The 16,646-nt window shown below is 37.2% G+C and overlaps 1 protein-coding gene across 1 annotated transcript in view; it reads right to left on the bottom strand.

Moving 5' to 3' along the window:
* PAN2 (PAN2-PAN3 deadenylation complex catalytic subunit PAN2) overlaps positions 1 to 16,646 on the bottom strand; it is a 717,374-nt gene that overhangs the window by 200,677 nt on the left and 500,051 nt on the right. Inside the window, exons 23-24 of the mRNA XM_090393913.1 lie at positions 12,985 to 13,070; positions 7,964 to 8,021 (exon numbers count right to left, since the gene is read on the bottom strand). Coding sequence (XP_090250039.1) covers positions 7,964 to 8,021; positions 12,985 to 13,070 — 144 coding nt within the window. The remainder of the gene's footprint in view (positions 1 to 7,963; positions 8,022 to 12,984; positions 13,071 to 16,646) is intronic.

Raw genomic sequence — 16,646 nt, 5'->3', positions numbered from 1 at the left:
TCAAACAAACTCTGACCACTTCCCATGCACTACTGATTCTTCTTACCTTGCAGCTTCTCAAGCCATGGTACTGTTCCAAGATGCCTTCTAAGTATGTCATAATTCCTATTTTTATAGTTCAACATAAAATCTGTCCCGAAAGAGAATTCTATGTTTAAGAACTTCCCAGAACCAGATTGCATAGTAACTCTTCCCATTTGGTTCTGGATATACCTTCTGATCCTATTACCAGATCCAGCATTTTTAAACCCTGATTTGTTCCATGGCATGCTTTTTCAGGTAATTATCCCTTAAGTAACTGTATAAATTTCTTCCATCTAGCCATATACCTCCTTTACTCCATCCAATACACTTTTGTTGGAAAGACTAGAGTTCAACTCCTGTCACAGAATGAGAAACCTCTCTAAGGATTTTAAACTAAAGTCGAGTTAGCTGATTTTATATGGAAGTAGTTTCCCTATTCCCTTCTCTGGTAACTGATGCTTGATCATTCAAAAACTGTCAAACTGGTCCCATGAACATAAACACATTTGCAGACATAATATACAGAACCTGAACAGTTACGGGCGAGTAAGCAGTTTGGATTGATATGTGTGTTCAAACTCAACATCCATCTCAACAAAGATTTGAAAAATGATAAGAAAAATAAATAAATATAATTAAATTAAAAAAAAAAAATATATATATATATATACTGTATATCCACGCTCTATATATAAAAAGACAAGCCGAAATTTGAAAAGTTTTTTGTCTCTTCATTGTTTTGAGCTGGGTTAAGCAGATTAAGCCTTTAAGCTGATAAGTCGAAATTTGAAATGTTTTTATGCACGATTTTTGTCTCTTCATTGTTTTGAGCCGGGTTAAGCCGATTAAGCCTTTAAGCTGATAAGTCGAAATTTGAAACGTTTTTATGTCACTTTTTTTGTCTCTTCATTGTTTTGAGCAGGGCTAAGCTGATAAGCGAAAATTTGAAATGTTTCACGTCCAACAATGTGTTTGCCTTCAGGAGACAACAATTTGTTGGACGTTTCAAAAACAATGGAGAACTGGCTTACCAGCCCGGAACTTTGGGAGGGGAGGGGGCAGAGCCCCCCCATAATATATATATAATATATATATATATATATATTTATATAATATATATATATTTACAAAAGAAGTAGATTAAAAACAAGTAGATCATTACATATATTTAGGACAACCGATATCAATGGAACAAAATACCATGGCTGAAATTAAAAGACGCATGATGCTTGGGTGGAAAGCATTTGAGAAAATAACGTTCAATATTCAAAAGCTAACTACTATTATGGCCGAAGAGAAAAGTTTTTAACCAATGTGTTCTTCCTATATGGCTGTGCAACATGGACACTAAACGCAAAGAAAATTCAAAAATTAAGAACAACATAATTTAGTATGGAAAGAAGTATGTTTGGTGTCACAAGACTGGATCACAAAAAGAAATACGTGAATAAGAAATCAAACCAAAGTCTCTGACATCATAGGAAGATGTGAAACAGCTGAAGTGAGAATGGGCTGGACATATTGCTCAAAGACAAGATCAACGATGGACAAAAGAAGTACTGGATTGGATTCCACAAGAGGAAAAAACGATGACACCGACCTAAATCACGGTGGATTGATGATATCATCAGATCTGCAGGAGTGACATGGGAAAGGAGAGCCTTGGACAGACAGTTTTGGAGTAAGCTTGGAAAGGCCTTCATCCAGCAGTGGATTGACAATGGCTGATGATGATTATTATTATTACTATTATTACGGGCAACTCCAGGGAGTCATTAGACTCATCGAGGGAGGCCCCAAATCATATTCATCACAACTATTTGACATTCATACAGTATCTATCATACCTCGCCTTAAACTCATTCACTGTCACAGCATCCACCACAGACTCAGGGAGCACATTCCACTCATTCACTACTCTAAAAGTAAAGAACCCAGCTCTAACACCTTTACTAACCACACTTTTTCCCAGTTTCCATGGATGTCCCCTAGTCCTCCCACAATCAGCCCTGTTCTCAAAAATATCTTCTGAATTAATTTTATAGAAACCCTTCAGTAATTTGAATGTCTCAATCATATCTCCCCTCCTCCGCCTATCAACCAATTTTTGCAACCCACAAATCCTCAACCTGTTCTCATACGGTTCATTCCACAGACCTGCTATCATCTTGGTCACTCGCCTCTGGATCCTCTCCACCTCCTCCCCATCAAGAAGAAACCTAGGTGACCAAATCTGAGCACAGTAGTCTAGATGGGGTCTTATCAAGGCTCGATAGAGAGGAACAATAACCTGCTTGTCTCTGCTTGTCAACGTATTCTTCAGCAACCAAGTGATTTGATGAGCTGTTTTGGTCACTTTTGCAATGTGTTCCCTAAATTTCAATTCCTTATCTACCAACACTCCTAAATCTCGTGCCTCATCAATTTCCTGGAGCAGGGTTCCACCAATGCAGTAAACTGCCGCCAATCTTTTCACCCCAAAATGCATAACCTTACATTTTGCCACATTAAACTGACATCCATTCTCCTTAGCCCAGACCTCCAATCTATCCAAATCATCCTGCAAAATTTTGACGTCATCTGCATTCACTATTGCCCTACCCAACTTCGCATCATCCGCAAACAAATGAACTGTTCCTCTCAGATCATTTCCTATATCATTTATGAACAAATTAAACAGCAGTGGTCCAAGAACAGATCCTTGTGGCACACCACTAGTCACAGGCCGTCTTGTGGACTCTACTCCCGAGTAAACCACTCTCTGATATCTCTCCGTCAACCACCCTCCTATCCATCTCACCAACCCTATGTCCATTCCCATATGCTGCAATTTACTGATTAGAATTCCATGTGGAATCCTGTCAAAGGCCTTGGCAAGGTCCAGTAGAATCACCGAAAACCCATTACCCTTATCCAGTTCAGCCGTCACTGTGTTATAATACATGAGCAAGTTACTGAGGCATGACCTACCCTTCACAAAACCATGCTGTCCCCGATACAGTATCCCATTTTCTTCTATCCAATCTTGTATTTTCCTCTTGACTATTTTCTCTAAGACCTTGACAATGATTCCTGATATGCTAATCGGCCGGTAATTTACAACAGCAGTCTTGGAACCACCTTTATGCAGTGGAACTATTTTCCCCTCTTTCCACCCACTCGGGACTAACCCAGACCTGAGACTCAAATTAAACAAAATGGTCAAGGGTACTGACAATTCTTTAGCTGCTTCTCGTACAACACGAGCTGGTATACCATCCAATCCCACAGATGTATTGACATTGAGGTTATGCAATAGACTGCTCACCTCCACTTCATTAACCACAATTCCCGTATAATCTACTGGTTTATTCGTTTCTGCAATGTCACCTGGATGATATACTTTTGCAAAGTGCTCACTCAGTAACTCAACTATCTCAACTGATTCAGTTACCTCCCTACCATCGGCATTCTTTAAAATCAATCTGCCATGTACATTTTTCCTTTTACTTGCTACATATCTAAAAAACTGTTTAGGATTCTCTTTAGCCTGCATGGCCAATGTTCTTTCGTAATCCTTTATTGCTTTTCTTACCACACTCGTCACCCTTCTGGCCTGCGCTTTATACCGTTCATGTGCCCTGCCGGTCACCCTTCTCCTTAAATTCCCTCCATAGTTGTTTCTTTTTTTGCAACTCAAGCTTAATGGTGTTATTCATCCATTTAACCCCTACTTGATTTATTATTCGGACTCTAGGTATACAGTCAGCCATTGCTTCATGCAAGCACTTCTTAACTACCTCCCATGCACTATCAACTGCTAGTCCTTGCAGTTGTACATGCCATGGCACTGAACCAATCAAACTCCTAAGCTTGTCATACTTTCCCGCCTGATAATTCCACATGTACCCTGTATTAATTGAAAATTCTACACCTTTAGCCACTTCCCAAGTTAAGACCCTATGATCACTCTCACCGATTGGTGGCAATGTGGTCATATTTGTTACAGCCAAATCCTCAGATGTAATTACTAGGTCAAGCACTCTCTGACCCCTAGTATTTTCCATTACATGCTGTCGCAGATAGTTATCCCTTAATAACCGCATAAAATCCAGTTCCTTCCTCCCGTGTGTCCTCTCCTCACTCCAATCAATGCGACCATAGTTGAAATCTCCCATAATAATCACCCTCCTTCCACCCATTTCTTCTATTTGCTTGTGCATACTGTCACCACCATCTTTTCCATCACCTGGTCTATAGCAGCACCCAATTGTATATTTAGTTCTGCTAGCCACAATCTCACACCAAATGGCCTCAAATGTGCTCTTTTCTCTATCCTGCAATTCAACTTCTATTCTCCTTGGCTGGAGCTCATCAGCTATCATCAACAATACTCCTTCCCCCATTTTATTCTCTCTGTCATTCCTGAACACACTATACCCATCACATTCAATCCCACTAGTTATATCATCTACAGTCAGCCATGTTTCACTAATACCTATAACCTGTGGTCTGGAAGTGCCAACCATGGCCAAAAACTCTTCCTTCTTGTTCCTAATACTCCTAGTATTAGTGTACATGAATTTAAGACACCCATTAGCCCCAACCCTTGATGCCTTATATTAACTATCCCACTCTGATTTGTTGTCCTTATTTGCTCTGGCATATTATATTCATTTTTACATTCAACTGCCTCCATAAGGACTGTATCTCTACCCCCCCCCCCCTAACAAATCTAGTTTCCCTGAATTTGCACATCCACTACATTCAGCAACACTTTCTCAAGTCTTCTTACACCGTAACCATTCAAATGCAAGCCATCCATCTTATATAGATCCTTTCGCCCATCAAACTCACTCCACACATCCACAAATTCCACACCACTCGTCATACATAACCCACGCATAAAGTCATTTGCAATTATAGCCCTCCTTTTAAACATTTCACTGTCATACCGTGGCAAAAGAGTAATCATTCTAACTCTCTCACTCTTTTCTTTTGCTACCTCAAACAATTCATTCAGGTCTTCTATCATTTCCATTTTATCTCCTTTCAAATCATTCGTACCTGCCACAACAATCATTTCTTTCACCCTTTCCTTTTGCTCTCTAATAGACGCAGTTACGTCCTTTATGGTCGCACCAGGTTGGTACGATTTTGTCAAATCCTCTACTAACACACCTCGTACTAACGAGTCTCCATACAGCACTCTATCCTTCATTTTGTTCATGTTCACATTCATACGTCTATTTTTCCTGTCATACCTTTTATTATTGGTTGGTTCATTCAGTCTACTTTTGTTCATGCACTCTAGCTGCTGTTTTGCTCTTTATATACACATAACAGATCTAATTAACATAGTACTGCACATATCAGGAAGGAATGGTCCCCGTATGACAGTCCTATACAATCTCGCAAAAATTTTGACATTTCAAAGGAACATGTGTAACAAACATATTGTATTGTTAATAACCTAATACTTGCAGAAAACAATTAAATTACTTTTATTAACTCCTATTAATCAAGGAGAGAATACAAAGTCTAATCAAAAGTTCAGGCAATTTAACTATATATATATATATATATTACCTACCCTAAATTCTAGTTTCTGCTGTCTCCTTCGAAGTAGCATAGCTCCCTTGAGCATGTATACAGTGATACCAGCAGTTTTTCCATGATTCCATGCAAGTCAGTCTTCAGTACTTCCTGCAGTTTTACCTGGGTCTCCTCAATCATGTCAAAACAATGCCCTTTCAGCTAGCATTTCATCTTGGGTAGCAGGAAACACACTCATGGGCAAGGTCAGGCAAATGGGGGTGGGAGGTGGATCAGGAACATCAACACAATGATCTTTCTGTTTGTCGCCCAGTAGTCTCAGCACAAATGTTGCAGCAATGCATCTCATGTGATGTTTTCCAGTGTTGTGCTTGTTGAAAGTTGTCCAGAATGCTCATTGTCATCAAAGAACATTCATCAAATGCTTCCTTAACACATTCGCTGCCAACTACGAGTATACTCGTAGTTCGTATATAAGCTTCACAAGCCAACTACGAGTATACTCGTAGGTCAATTTACTGATCTCCTATGTCAAACACGAGTTAACCCTTTGTATAATTACATTAATTTGGACCCTTGGATTCTGAATAAAGCAGAGAGCACGTCTGGGGGCTTGATAGAAGGGAACTAATTTCAACTAAAATATAGTATATTATATATGTGCCTCAGAAGCCAACTACGAATATACTCGTATGTCGATTACCAACCTCCTATGCCAAGCACGACCTAATCCGTAGCATAACACGTAATTTGTAAATCAATTTAAAATTGATAAAATCAATAAAAATAATAAAATGAAATCAATAAAATAAAAACCAATTCATTCAAATTACGAATGATACACTTTAAAACAATTTTCCATGCACAATGGTGGTTTTTCCTGGCAAACAGGACAATAATAACGTGTTTCGTGTACATACTCAGCATGGCTTTGTCGGCGAATATTTTTCTGTAGGTGGTAAAATTTCCAAATAATGAAGATCCCAAATCCTGCTGATATTCTGTGATGCTGTAAGCTCATCCATTCCAACAAAAACTGAGATAAATTGATCTCTAAATTTTAACGCAGTCATTGTGTTTTCAGTAATTATATTATAAAATTTATGCGCATTTTGAATGTATATATCAAAAATGTGTATTGCCAATTTCTTTGGCCATCTAATTGTCTCTTTCGTAAGGGGGAATAGCAAGAAAGCATTTGATCAGAAAGATCGATGCCTGACATACCCAAATTATAGTCCCTAACGATATTTGGTTTTAATTGAATTTTTCCATTCCGATTTTTTGCTTCAACCATTTCAAATTTGTGTATATTTGAAATGGAAAGAACTTCCCTCTTATCCTTCCATTTGCAATGATGAATTCATTAAATTCATCATCGCTCGTATTAGCGTAAGCTACTAATTCTTTATCAGTAAATTTTCTTTTACTGGTCATGGCGAAACTGAAAGTTTTTAGAGACTAGACGCAATAAACACATTCATCAGCGCAAGTAATATATGGGTGGGGGTGATATGAGGTTACTCGTAGTTGGCATATGAAACAAAATTCTGTCTGATAAGCTGGCTACGAGATTACTCGTAGTGACCTTGAAGACATGAAAGCGCTTGGCGTGCAGGAACAAACTATGCCCGAGGAGCATGGCAGCGAATGTGTTAAACATTCAGTAAGCTTATACAGTAGTTTTTTTTTTTTTTTTGAAGCTGAAGCAAAATTTGATATAGATTCTTTGCTCTTTAAAATCCACCATCTCAGCTGAAGAAGAAGAAGAAGATAATCACTGAACCACTAAAAGATGACCATATAAAAACGCACATAACTCAAAAATGCAACTTCTCAGCCTGCCAGTTGTTGGCATACTGATTCCCAAAGGATGCTGCTCACTCCTTACAATAGTGGAAAGCCATACTATAACTGGTTTGCACATGCTATTCATTTTCCCTGAAATTTTGGATAGCATTTCATACTATGACCTTGTAAGTAACAAGGAAAATATATAGGCATTAGAAATTTCCATTATTCCCTATATGTGCTACCCTTATTAACAACATAGTATGAAAAATAATGAAGTCACCAAATGTTAAATGCATACACCTTGCTATTTTGACATATTACTTTAAGTATTAAAACAGAATATTCAACTACTACCAGCTTCTTTAAACATCTCATGATAAAGAGTTTACATGAAAAAAAAACATGCATTTAAATAATGTGGTATTTAACCACACTTAGATTTAAAGAGAATTTTTAGAACACTGTTTTTTTTTTTTTTTTTTTTTTTTTAAATCAACTGAAGGAAATGATGCTGTTGATAATATTGGGTGATTTCATACATCAGGTGAATTCAACAAATCTAATACAAATAAATATATATATATATATATATATATATATATATATATACCTGTTCTTGAGTGGAAATATAATCATCAATGAATGGAATTCCCTCTAACCCACCTTCTCTGCAAAAGAAATAACAGAATAATAAAACAATGATAATATTTTTGAAGTTGAATTACATAACTTAAGTAAAAAAATACAAGTAAAATAGTCTTTCCCCATGCAATTTGCCTGATGATTACAAACCCTCAGCTCTTCAAAAAACATCAATGCCTTTCTTCTAATCATTTGCTCATATATGACACTCTCATGTCATAGGTTTTTGGGGCCTCTCATGTGTAGGGCGATATATAAAAATAAAAATTTAAAAATCAAATAATATAGTACTTAAATTAAGGGGATATTAAATCCCACATAGTTTTAAAACCGAATAAGAAACTCAAAGATTGGAATCAGAGAGTTTCTTGCCGAATATAGTAAACTATAAAGTATTGGCGACACTAGCGTTAGCAAATGCAAGTGATCCTAGTACGTAGTACAATACCAGGCAACTCGTTGCAAGGTGGGGGAAGTTCAGATCGCTATTCTTAGGTATTTTCCATAATGTAAAAACACATTTCCTAGGAAATGTATGCTGTTATTACATTATGGAGGGGGGTCACTACCCAGACCGGTTTCAGCCTTTTTTGAGGCTTCATCAGTGAGTAGCTAGACCTAATACCAAAGTGTATAGCGAAAAGAACTTATATACTCTGCAAACGAGTTATCCAAACAGGTGCAACCATTAAGTTACTTAAATATAAAGAGCTAATAAGCTTCATTTCGGCAATGAAAACATTACTTAAATTAAGGTATTAGGTCTAGCTACTTTGGTATTAGGTCTAGCTACTCACTGATGAAGCCTCAAAAAAGGCTGAAACCGGTCTGGGTAGTGACCTCCCTCCATAATGTAATAACAGCATACATTTCCTAGGAAATGTGTTTTTACATTATGGAAAATACCTAAGAATAGCGATCTGAACTTCCCCCACCTTGCAACAAGTTGCCCGGAATTGTACTACGTACTAGGATCACTTGCATTTGCTAACGCTAGTGTCGCCGATACTTCATAGTTTACTATATTCGGCAAGAAACTCTCTGATTCCAATCTTTGAGTTTCTTATTCGGTTTTAAAACTATGTGGGATTTAATATCCCCTTAATTTAAGTAATGTTTTCATTGCCGAAATGAAGCTTATTAGCTCTTTATATTTAAGTAAAATAATATAGTATCTGGGAAAGCCTGTAGAGGAATGTGGAAATAGTGCTTACATCCATATTACTATTCTGCCTGAACAAAGACTGTTCTAAGTTTGATTCCAGTTGCCAACTAGAGGAACTTTTTCTAAGCCTTTCTTCAACCAGTTCCCAAGATAGTCACTCTCTAGCAAATTGTTTTTTTTCTCCTGGAATCTCAGGTTATCAATCCTGCATCTTAAGAAAATTGACCATAGAACTCATACTATTATTATAGACAATAATATGAGCATTAGGATTTAAGACCACAAGCTGGGTAGCAGTTGTCTGCTGTACTCACCATCTCCTATATATATATAAAAAAAAAATCTGATTTATTGATAATTTAAATACTCGAAGGATGGAAACTAGCTTTCCCCCTAATCTTCAAAAAGTTAATAAGGGTGAGAGGAGATCTGCCTACTCCCTTTGGGGAATTAAAGATTAGAGGATTACTTTTTATTTTCTGGTATCCTGGAAATGCCTGAAATTATATTTCTGGGTGCCTTGATCACTTGCAGGATACTGAGCATCCATGTAGGTGGTGGAGTGCTCAGTGCTGAATTAATTCTATCTGAGTATAAATCCTTCATATGAAATTATCAAGGTCCTCACAAGATTCCAACAGTTCAGAAACAATTGAAACAGCAAATGAAACAAATAGTAAGAAATGGGAACTATCAGACAGACACATCATTAATTTCATGTTATTCATTCAATAGGTATAAGTACAACTGGGAATTGACACCTTTGGAAGAATTCACAAAAGCAATCACCTCACTGGCACCAGGGTGAAACCCCCTGAATATTACAAATGGGATTTGTTCTGAAATCAAGGAGTGAACCCATAAGGCAAATCCTTATCAACAAAAACAGTTGCTGCTTTGATTTTTAATACCAATTAAGGGTAAAACTTTTAATATATCATCACACAGCATTAAATTGCTGGTTATGTATCCTGAAGAGGCATATGCTAGAACAGCATTACATGATTAAGTTTAGATTGTTACTAATCACCTATCAATAACCCTAATTTTTCCCTTGCATATTTGTTTCTCAATGTTGTGTTGTGACTGAACAACTTGGCTTCTCTGAAACCAGATTAATTTCTGATAGGGCAATTAGTTGTATCTACATAGTGCATTACAGCTGTCAATTGCTCATATGTTTTTTGGCTGGTTTACTGTTTTGTGGGATGAAAAATCTGTTTCTGTAAGAAGGGATATCCTACTAGCTTCTAATGAGACTGGCTACCACACCTTCAAATGAAGACTCAATAAAGGTTCTTTTGGGTCCATCACTGGATTTGAACCCAAGCTTTCCAACCATAGGGTATTGCTGAAACCAGCTGAGGTATGAAGGGTCACTGCAACAATTTTCATGCAAATTGGGCTGTCACTGTCAGTACTGCAAAACTGTTGGATCTTATATTTGTCTTTCTTCTAGAGCAAATTTAACTGTATGAAACTTTCTAAATCTTTTTCTACCATCAAAGCATCAAGCTGTTTTCCTAACTGTTCCTCTCACTTCTAAGTGAAATGTACCACTACAGATTAGCTCTGCTCACACATTATTGAATACTAACAGTGTCATTTATTTGTAGCATCTTAATTTTTCATATGATTCTACAACTGATAAGCTAACTAACTCCTTTAAATTTTCTCATAACACATACATCTGAGGTTTCTGGTATTTAATGATTTTCTTTCTAAAACTGTCAGATTCATACATTAAAATTGGTTTGAATGCTGCCTTGTAAACTGTTGGTTTAATTGTGTTGGTAAATTTCTCTCTTACTCCATAGAAATTTATTGACTACCTGCAACATTTTCTTTATTCTATTATTTATTTTCATATTTACCATCTTCACTAAAAACGGCATCTAAATAGATGAAATGTTTTACTCATTCTATAAGATCTCCCTTCTATATGCAGCTAATATTTTTAAATTTATCTGTTTTCATACCAAAATTGTTACATCAGTTATTTCATTTAGCTAAGGAATCATGCAGACTTCTACAGAATTAATTTAAGGTTATCAGGAATAAATTTTTAAGAGAGTGGGTTAGTGGAACAAACTTAGTATTGTTTGTTATTTGTGCATATGTTACATTAATTTTTTTTTGTAATCCCCGTAGATGTCCTAGTGACTAGGACGAAATATAGGAAGTATTAAAGTCTATTTTAATTCTTTTTGAGTGTTGTAAAAAATCCATTAAGCCTCCAACATGAATATTATTATAGTTATCTGTATACAAAATGAAAGAGTTGATTAAGTAGTCTAATATTCTATTTATTGTGTTTTTATTAACTCAATGTAGTGGTATAGCCTTATGTAACATTAACGAAAATGTTTACGTTTATTTGTTGTCATGGAAACGCATGAAGTAAACGAGCACCAGTGGAACAGAGCGTGAGCTTGGAGAAGGAGAATAAAAAAATAAAAGGTAACAGGAGTGGGAACGGAAATTTTGAAGCGAGAGGAAGCAAGGGTATAAACGAGTAAAGGGAAGTAAATGAAAGGTTCTCAAGGGCAGAAGTTAAAAGGGATAATACTTATAAGCGAGCAAGAACGAAGCGAATCTTATAGCTAGCTGAAGGTGAAGTCAGCAGTAATAATAACAAGAAATTAATGCCGTAATCGGAGAATAAAAAAAAACTGAACGTTCAGTGAAGAATTCTGAATAAACCCAGTTAGTCTAGAATTGCGACTTATTTCTAATTTGCCCTAAGGAGAACTGCACAGTGTTTAATTAGTTAATGAGTGGTAATAAGGACAATTGAAGTACCCTACAGTTGATTTCTAGAGTTGTGAAGCGTGATTAATAGTGTTTTAGTTATAACTGTGAAGAAGTCTTATAGATGTGTTTTTAAGAATAATAAATATATTTTGAAAGTATACTCACAACGCGATTGATGTACTAGGAACTGTTTCTGGTAAGGACTGTCATATTGAATTATTTTAATGCATGAAGAATTGAGTATTAGTTGCACTACGTTTAACCTAACTTTAAATGTGGCAATTCTTCGAGATTGAAGATAGAAAATAAAAATTGCTTGAGAGATATTTACAGCATTTAGTGCCTTGATGTTCTTTAAGCGTATGGCATGGCTGAGAATTGCGTGAAAACTGATTAGATAGGGAGTTCTATTATATTTAATTAAGTGTAGGAACTTTGTGACTCAGAACTTGAGAAAGTATATGTGAAGGTTTGAAAAATTGAACTAATGTGATTGACTTGACCTAATGCTTTACTTGGTTCTATTGTTTAAAATTTCAAGTAGAATTTATGTATGTGTTATGTAGCTTATATTAAATGTTTTATTTTGTTAATCTAATTATTGTGTTTGCCTGAATTCCTTTTTATTGCACCGTTCACAAAAAATTCGAATCTTGCGGGAATCCCAAGTGGAAAACAAATACTTCGGCCAAAGTGAATAAGGGGACTGCTAACTAACTATGAATTGATCCTGCTATTTTATATAGACTAATCTAAGAATAGAGTGGTGCAGTATAATAGAAATTTCTCTACCCTTGGATTGGTGATCAATTTACAATTAGTCGTTTTTTTATATGAAAGTGACTTACAACAAGATGGCGAATTTGAACATGAAGAAAAGAATGTCGCGACAGTGACAAACTGTGTTTTTGTGCTCTGAAGATGCTAGTTATAACACCAACAAAATATCAGCAATAAGTTAATAAATTAATTATTTACTTATTTCTCTCTGTTCTAATATATACCATTAAAAAATAAACAACATTGATATATACTATTCAGAATCTGCTATGTAGTATATAATCACTTACCCTCGAACACAGGATATTCTAGCAACTGAAAGCTGTGATGGTCTAATTGTAGAACGTGTTCCATCACTTCGAATTTCAGCTTCTTCCTATATATTAAAAAAAAAAATTATAATAAAAAAAGATAACATTTCACAAAACAAAAACTTTAATGACCAGCAGTGTCAATTAAGGAGTATGTTAATATAACTAAAACAATGCAACAAAGGCCAAAACCAGTCTGGGTAGTGACCCTTTCCCATAATGCATAGCATCATTATTATTATTATTATTATTATTTCAGGAGACTCCAGGAGTCCTTAGACTCATCGAGGGAGGCCCTAAACATTATGTCCACACAACTATGCGATTACATTCTCACAGTATCTATCATACCTTGCCTTGAACTCGTTCACCGTCATAGCACCCACAACAGACTCTGGCAGCTTATTCCACTCATTTACCACTCTAAAAGTAAAGAACCCAGCTCTAACACCCCTGCTAGCCACACTCTTGCCCAGCTTCCATAGGTGTCCCCTAGTTCTCCCACCACCAGTCCTGATCTCAAAAATATCCTCTGAATTAATCCTATAGAATCCCTTTAGCAATTTGAATGTCTCAATCATATCTCCCCTCCTCCGCCTATCAACTAGTTTCTGCAACCCACAAATCTTCAACCTGTTCTCATATGGTTCATTCCATAGACCTGTTAACATCTTAGTCACTCGCCCTCTGGATCCTCTCCACCTCCTCCCCATCAAGAAGGAACCGAGGTGACCAAATCTGGGCACAGTAGTCGAGATGAGGTCTTATCAAAGCTCAGTACAGAGGTACAATAACTTGCTTGTCTCTGCTTGTCAAGGTATTTTTCAACAACCAAGTGAGTTGATGACCTGATTTAGCTACTTTTGCAATGTGCCCCCTAAACTTCATCTCCCTATCCACCAACACTCCCAAGTCCCTGGCCTCATCAATCTCTTGGAGTACAGTTCCACCAATGTGGTATACTGCTGCTAATCTTTTCACCCCAAAATGCATAACCTTACATTTTGTCACATTAAATTGACATCCATTCTCCTTAGCCCAGAACTCCAATCTATCTAAGTCATCCTGCAAGACTTTGACATCTTCTGCATTCACTATTGCCCTACCCAACTTTGCATCATCAGCGAACAAATGAATTGTTCCACTTAGATCCTTCCCTATGTCGTTAATGAACAGATTAAACAGCAGTGGTCCAAAAACAGAACCCTGCGGCACACCACTAGTCACAGGCCGTCTTTTGGACTCTACTCCTGAATAAACTACTCTTTGATATCTCTCCATCAACCAACCAACTATCCATCTCACCAACCCTAATCATACATGTCTGCAAGGAGATGTGCCTTTGCATTATGGAGAATACTAAGGAAAGTGATCAAAACTTACTCCACCTTTACCACGAGTTGCCCCTGTCCTGAAAAGTTGCTTATGCTTGTATCTGCTGAAACTTTATAGTTTCTATATTTGGCACAAAACTCTTGTTGTTTCTATATATTCGGCTTTGAAATAATGTTGCATTCGGATTCAATATCCACTTAATTTGTATAACTAAAAAAATTATTTTACCAATCTCAAGAACAATAACACCATACATGTATACCTAATTTGGTTTTTTATCAAGGTTTGGAAATCCCCTAAGGCAAGATATGGAACCAAATGTATAATAATACATTGAGTGAACTAATGATTAATTATTATTATTATTATTATTCAGGCCTCCATGGAGTCAACAGACTCATCATGGGAGGTCCTTCCTAGGAAACACGAAGTCGTCTATCATATCACTCCTTTAACCCGCACACCAAAAGTCAAGGTCAGGTTCTTCTTCTTTTCAGCCAATTTCTGTCCACTGCTGGATGAAGGCCTCCTCCAGTTCTTTCCACCTTTTTCTGTTCTTGGCAATGGTTGACCAATTTTTCCCAACAAATTTTGACAGTTCATCACTCCAACTTCTTTTAGGATGTCCTCTGCCTTGTTTTCCTTCTTTTGGAATCCAGTTCTTCACTATAGTGGTCCATCGCACATCTTTTCTCCTGGATAGATGTCTGGCCCATTTCCATTTTAGTTGCTTATGATGAAGAATGAGGTTAGGCATGCACAAAAATGGCATCGTCGGTCCATTGTGTCCACAGCAACAGGATGCACTTACCTTGACATGCTTTTCTAAATCGCTTAGGGAATTGAACAACGTAGATTCGAATATAAATTAAATTACACTTTAATAAATATTTCCGATATTTCGGCAACGTCACGTTGCCATTTTCAAAAGGAACTTACAAAAAGGCATGTGCATGCAGGCACTACAACACAGTAACTGAGAATGAAGATATGAAGTTATCGTTCTCCTAGAAGTCCTGATGGTGCCCTCTAGCGGGCTAAGTAGGCGTTCTTGGCCGTTGGGCTGAAGGTCTGCTGATGTGTGCCTCCCAAATTTGGAGCAGTCGCATACAACCAAATTTGTTGAGGTTTAGAGAGTTTCTTAGGGCTGAGGCTGATTCCATAAATAGTCTTTCGAATTTGTATTTGCTACAGTGTATTACTGTAGCTTTCTTCCACTGTATTCTGTGGCGTGTATCCAGAGCATGGTCTGCAAGACCAGAATGGCTGTACTTGTGAAACCAGATGTAGTCCTAGTGTTCAGAAATTCTGATATTCGCTGTCCTGCCTGTTTGGCCAAAGTATGACAGTTTACAACTGCAAGGGACCTGGTATACACCAGGTAGGTCTTTGGTGAAGCAGATAAGGGATGCAAATTTTCTGTAAGGTCTGTAACAAGAGGTCAAGTCATGTTTTTTTAAAATTTTCGTAATTTTTTTCCGAGGTGCTTCGGATGTAGGGAATGGCGATGGATTTAGAGTAATCTTTGTTGTGGAGGGGGGGGGGTGCTGTGGTTTGTAGGTTTTAATATTTTTTGGATTTTTTTTTGGGGGGGGGGGGGTAGCCATTGGCTGAGAAAGTGTTGAGGATGTGATTTAGTTCAGTGTTTAGGGCCATGTCGTTAGAACAGATTAGTTTAGCCCTGTTGTATAGTGTTTTCACCACTCCATATTGTCGGGAGGGGGGGGGGGTTGTTGGTGAATGTATCTGCCTGTATGGGTGGGTTTTCTATAAACTGAGAAAAACCAAGGTTCCTTTCCTAGACACACTAGTCATCTGCCAGCCTGATGGAACCTGATGGAGGCTGTTGTTTTCCTCTTTTTCCAGGGTGAACTTGATTCTGGAGTGTTGGTTAAGTGTGTTAAGAAGGAGAGGAGTGTTACAGAGCCATGTGGCCAAATAGTGAACACATCATCAACGTAGCGAAGCCATATGGTTGGTTTTTGTGGGGCAGAGGCTAAGGCTTTTTCTTCAAAGGTCTCCATAAAGAAATTGGCTAAGGGTGGGGAGAGTGGTGAACCCATGGCTGTCCCCTCTATTTGTTTGTAGAATGAAAATGGCAACGTGACGTTGCCGAAATATCGGAAATATTTATTAAAGCATAATTTAATTTATATTCGAATCTACGGTGTTCAATTCCCTAAGTGATTTAGAAATGCATAACCAACGTATAAGTCTGTCTACGAGAACCTTGACATGCTGTAGATTATTCAAGCCTCCATGGAGTCAAAAGACTCGTCGCAGGAGATCCTTCCTAGGAAACACAA

This window comes from Typopeltis vanoorti, chromosome 6 (genome assembly GCF_054136105.1).
Source record: "Typopeltis vanoorti isolate ZY-2024b chromosome 6, IOZ_Tvanoo_1.0, whole genome shotgun sequence".
NCBI lineage: Eukaryota > Metazoa > Arthropoda > Arachnida > Uropygi > Thelyphonidae > Typopeltis > Typopeltis vanoorti.
The sequence above is the reverse complement of the archived record's forward strand: the minus strand, read 5'-3'. Positions and strand labels throughout refer to the sequence as shown.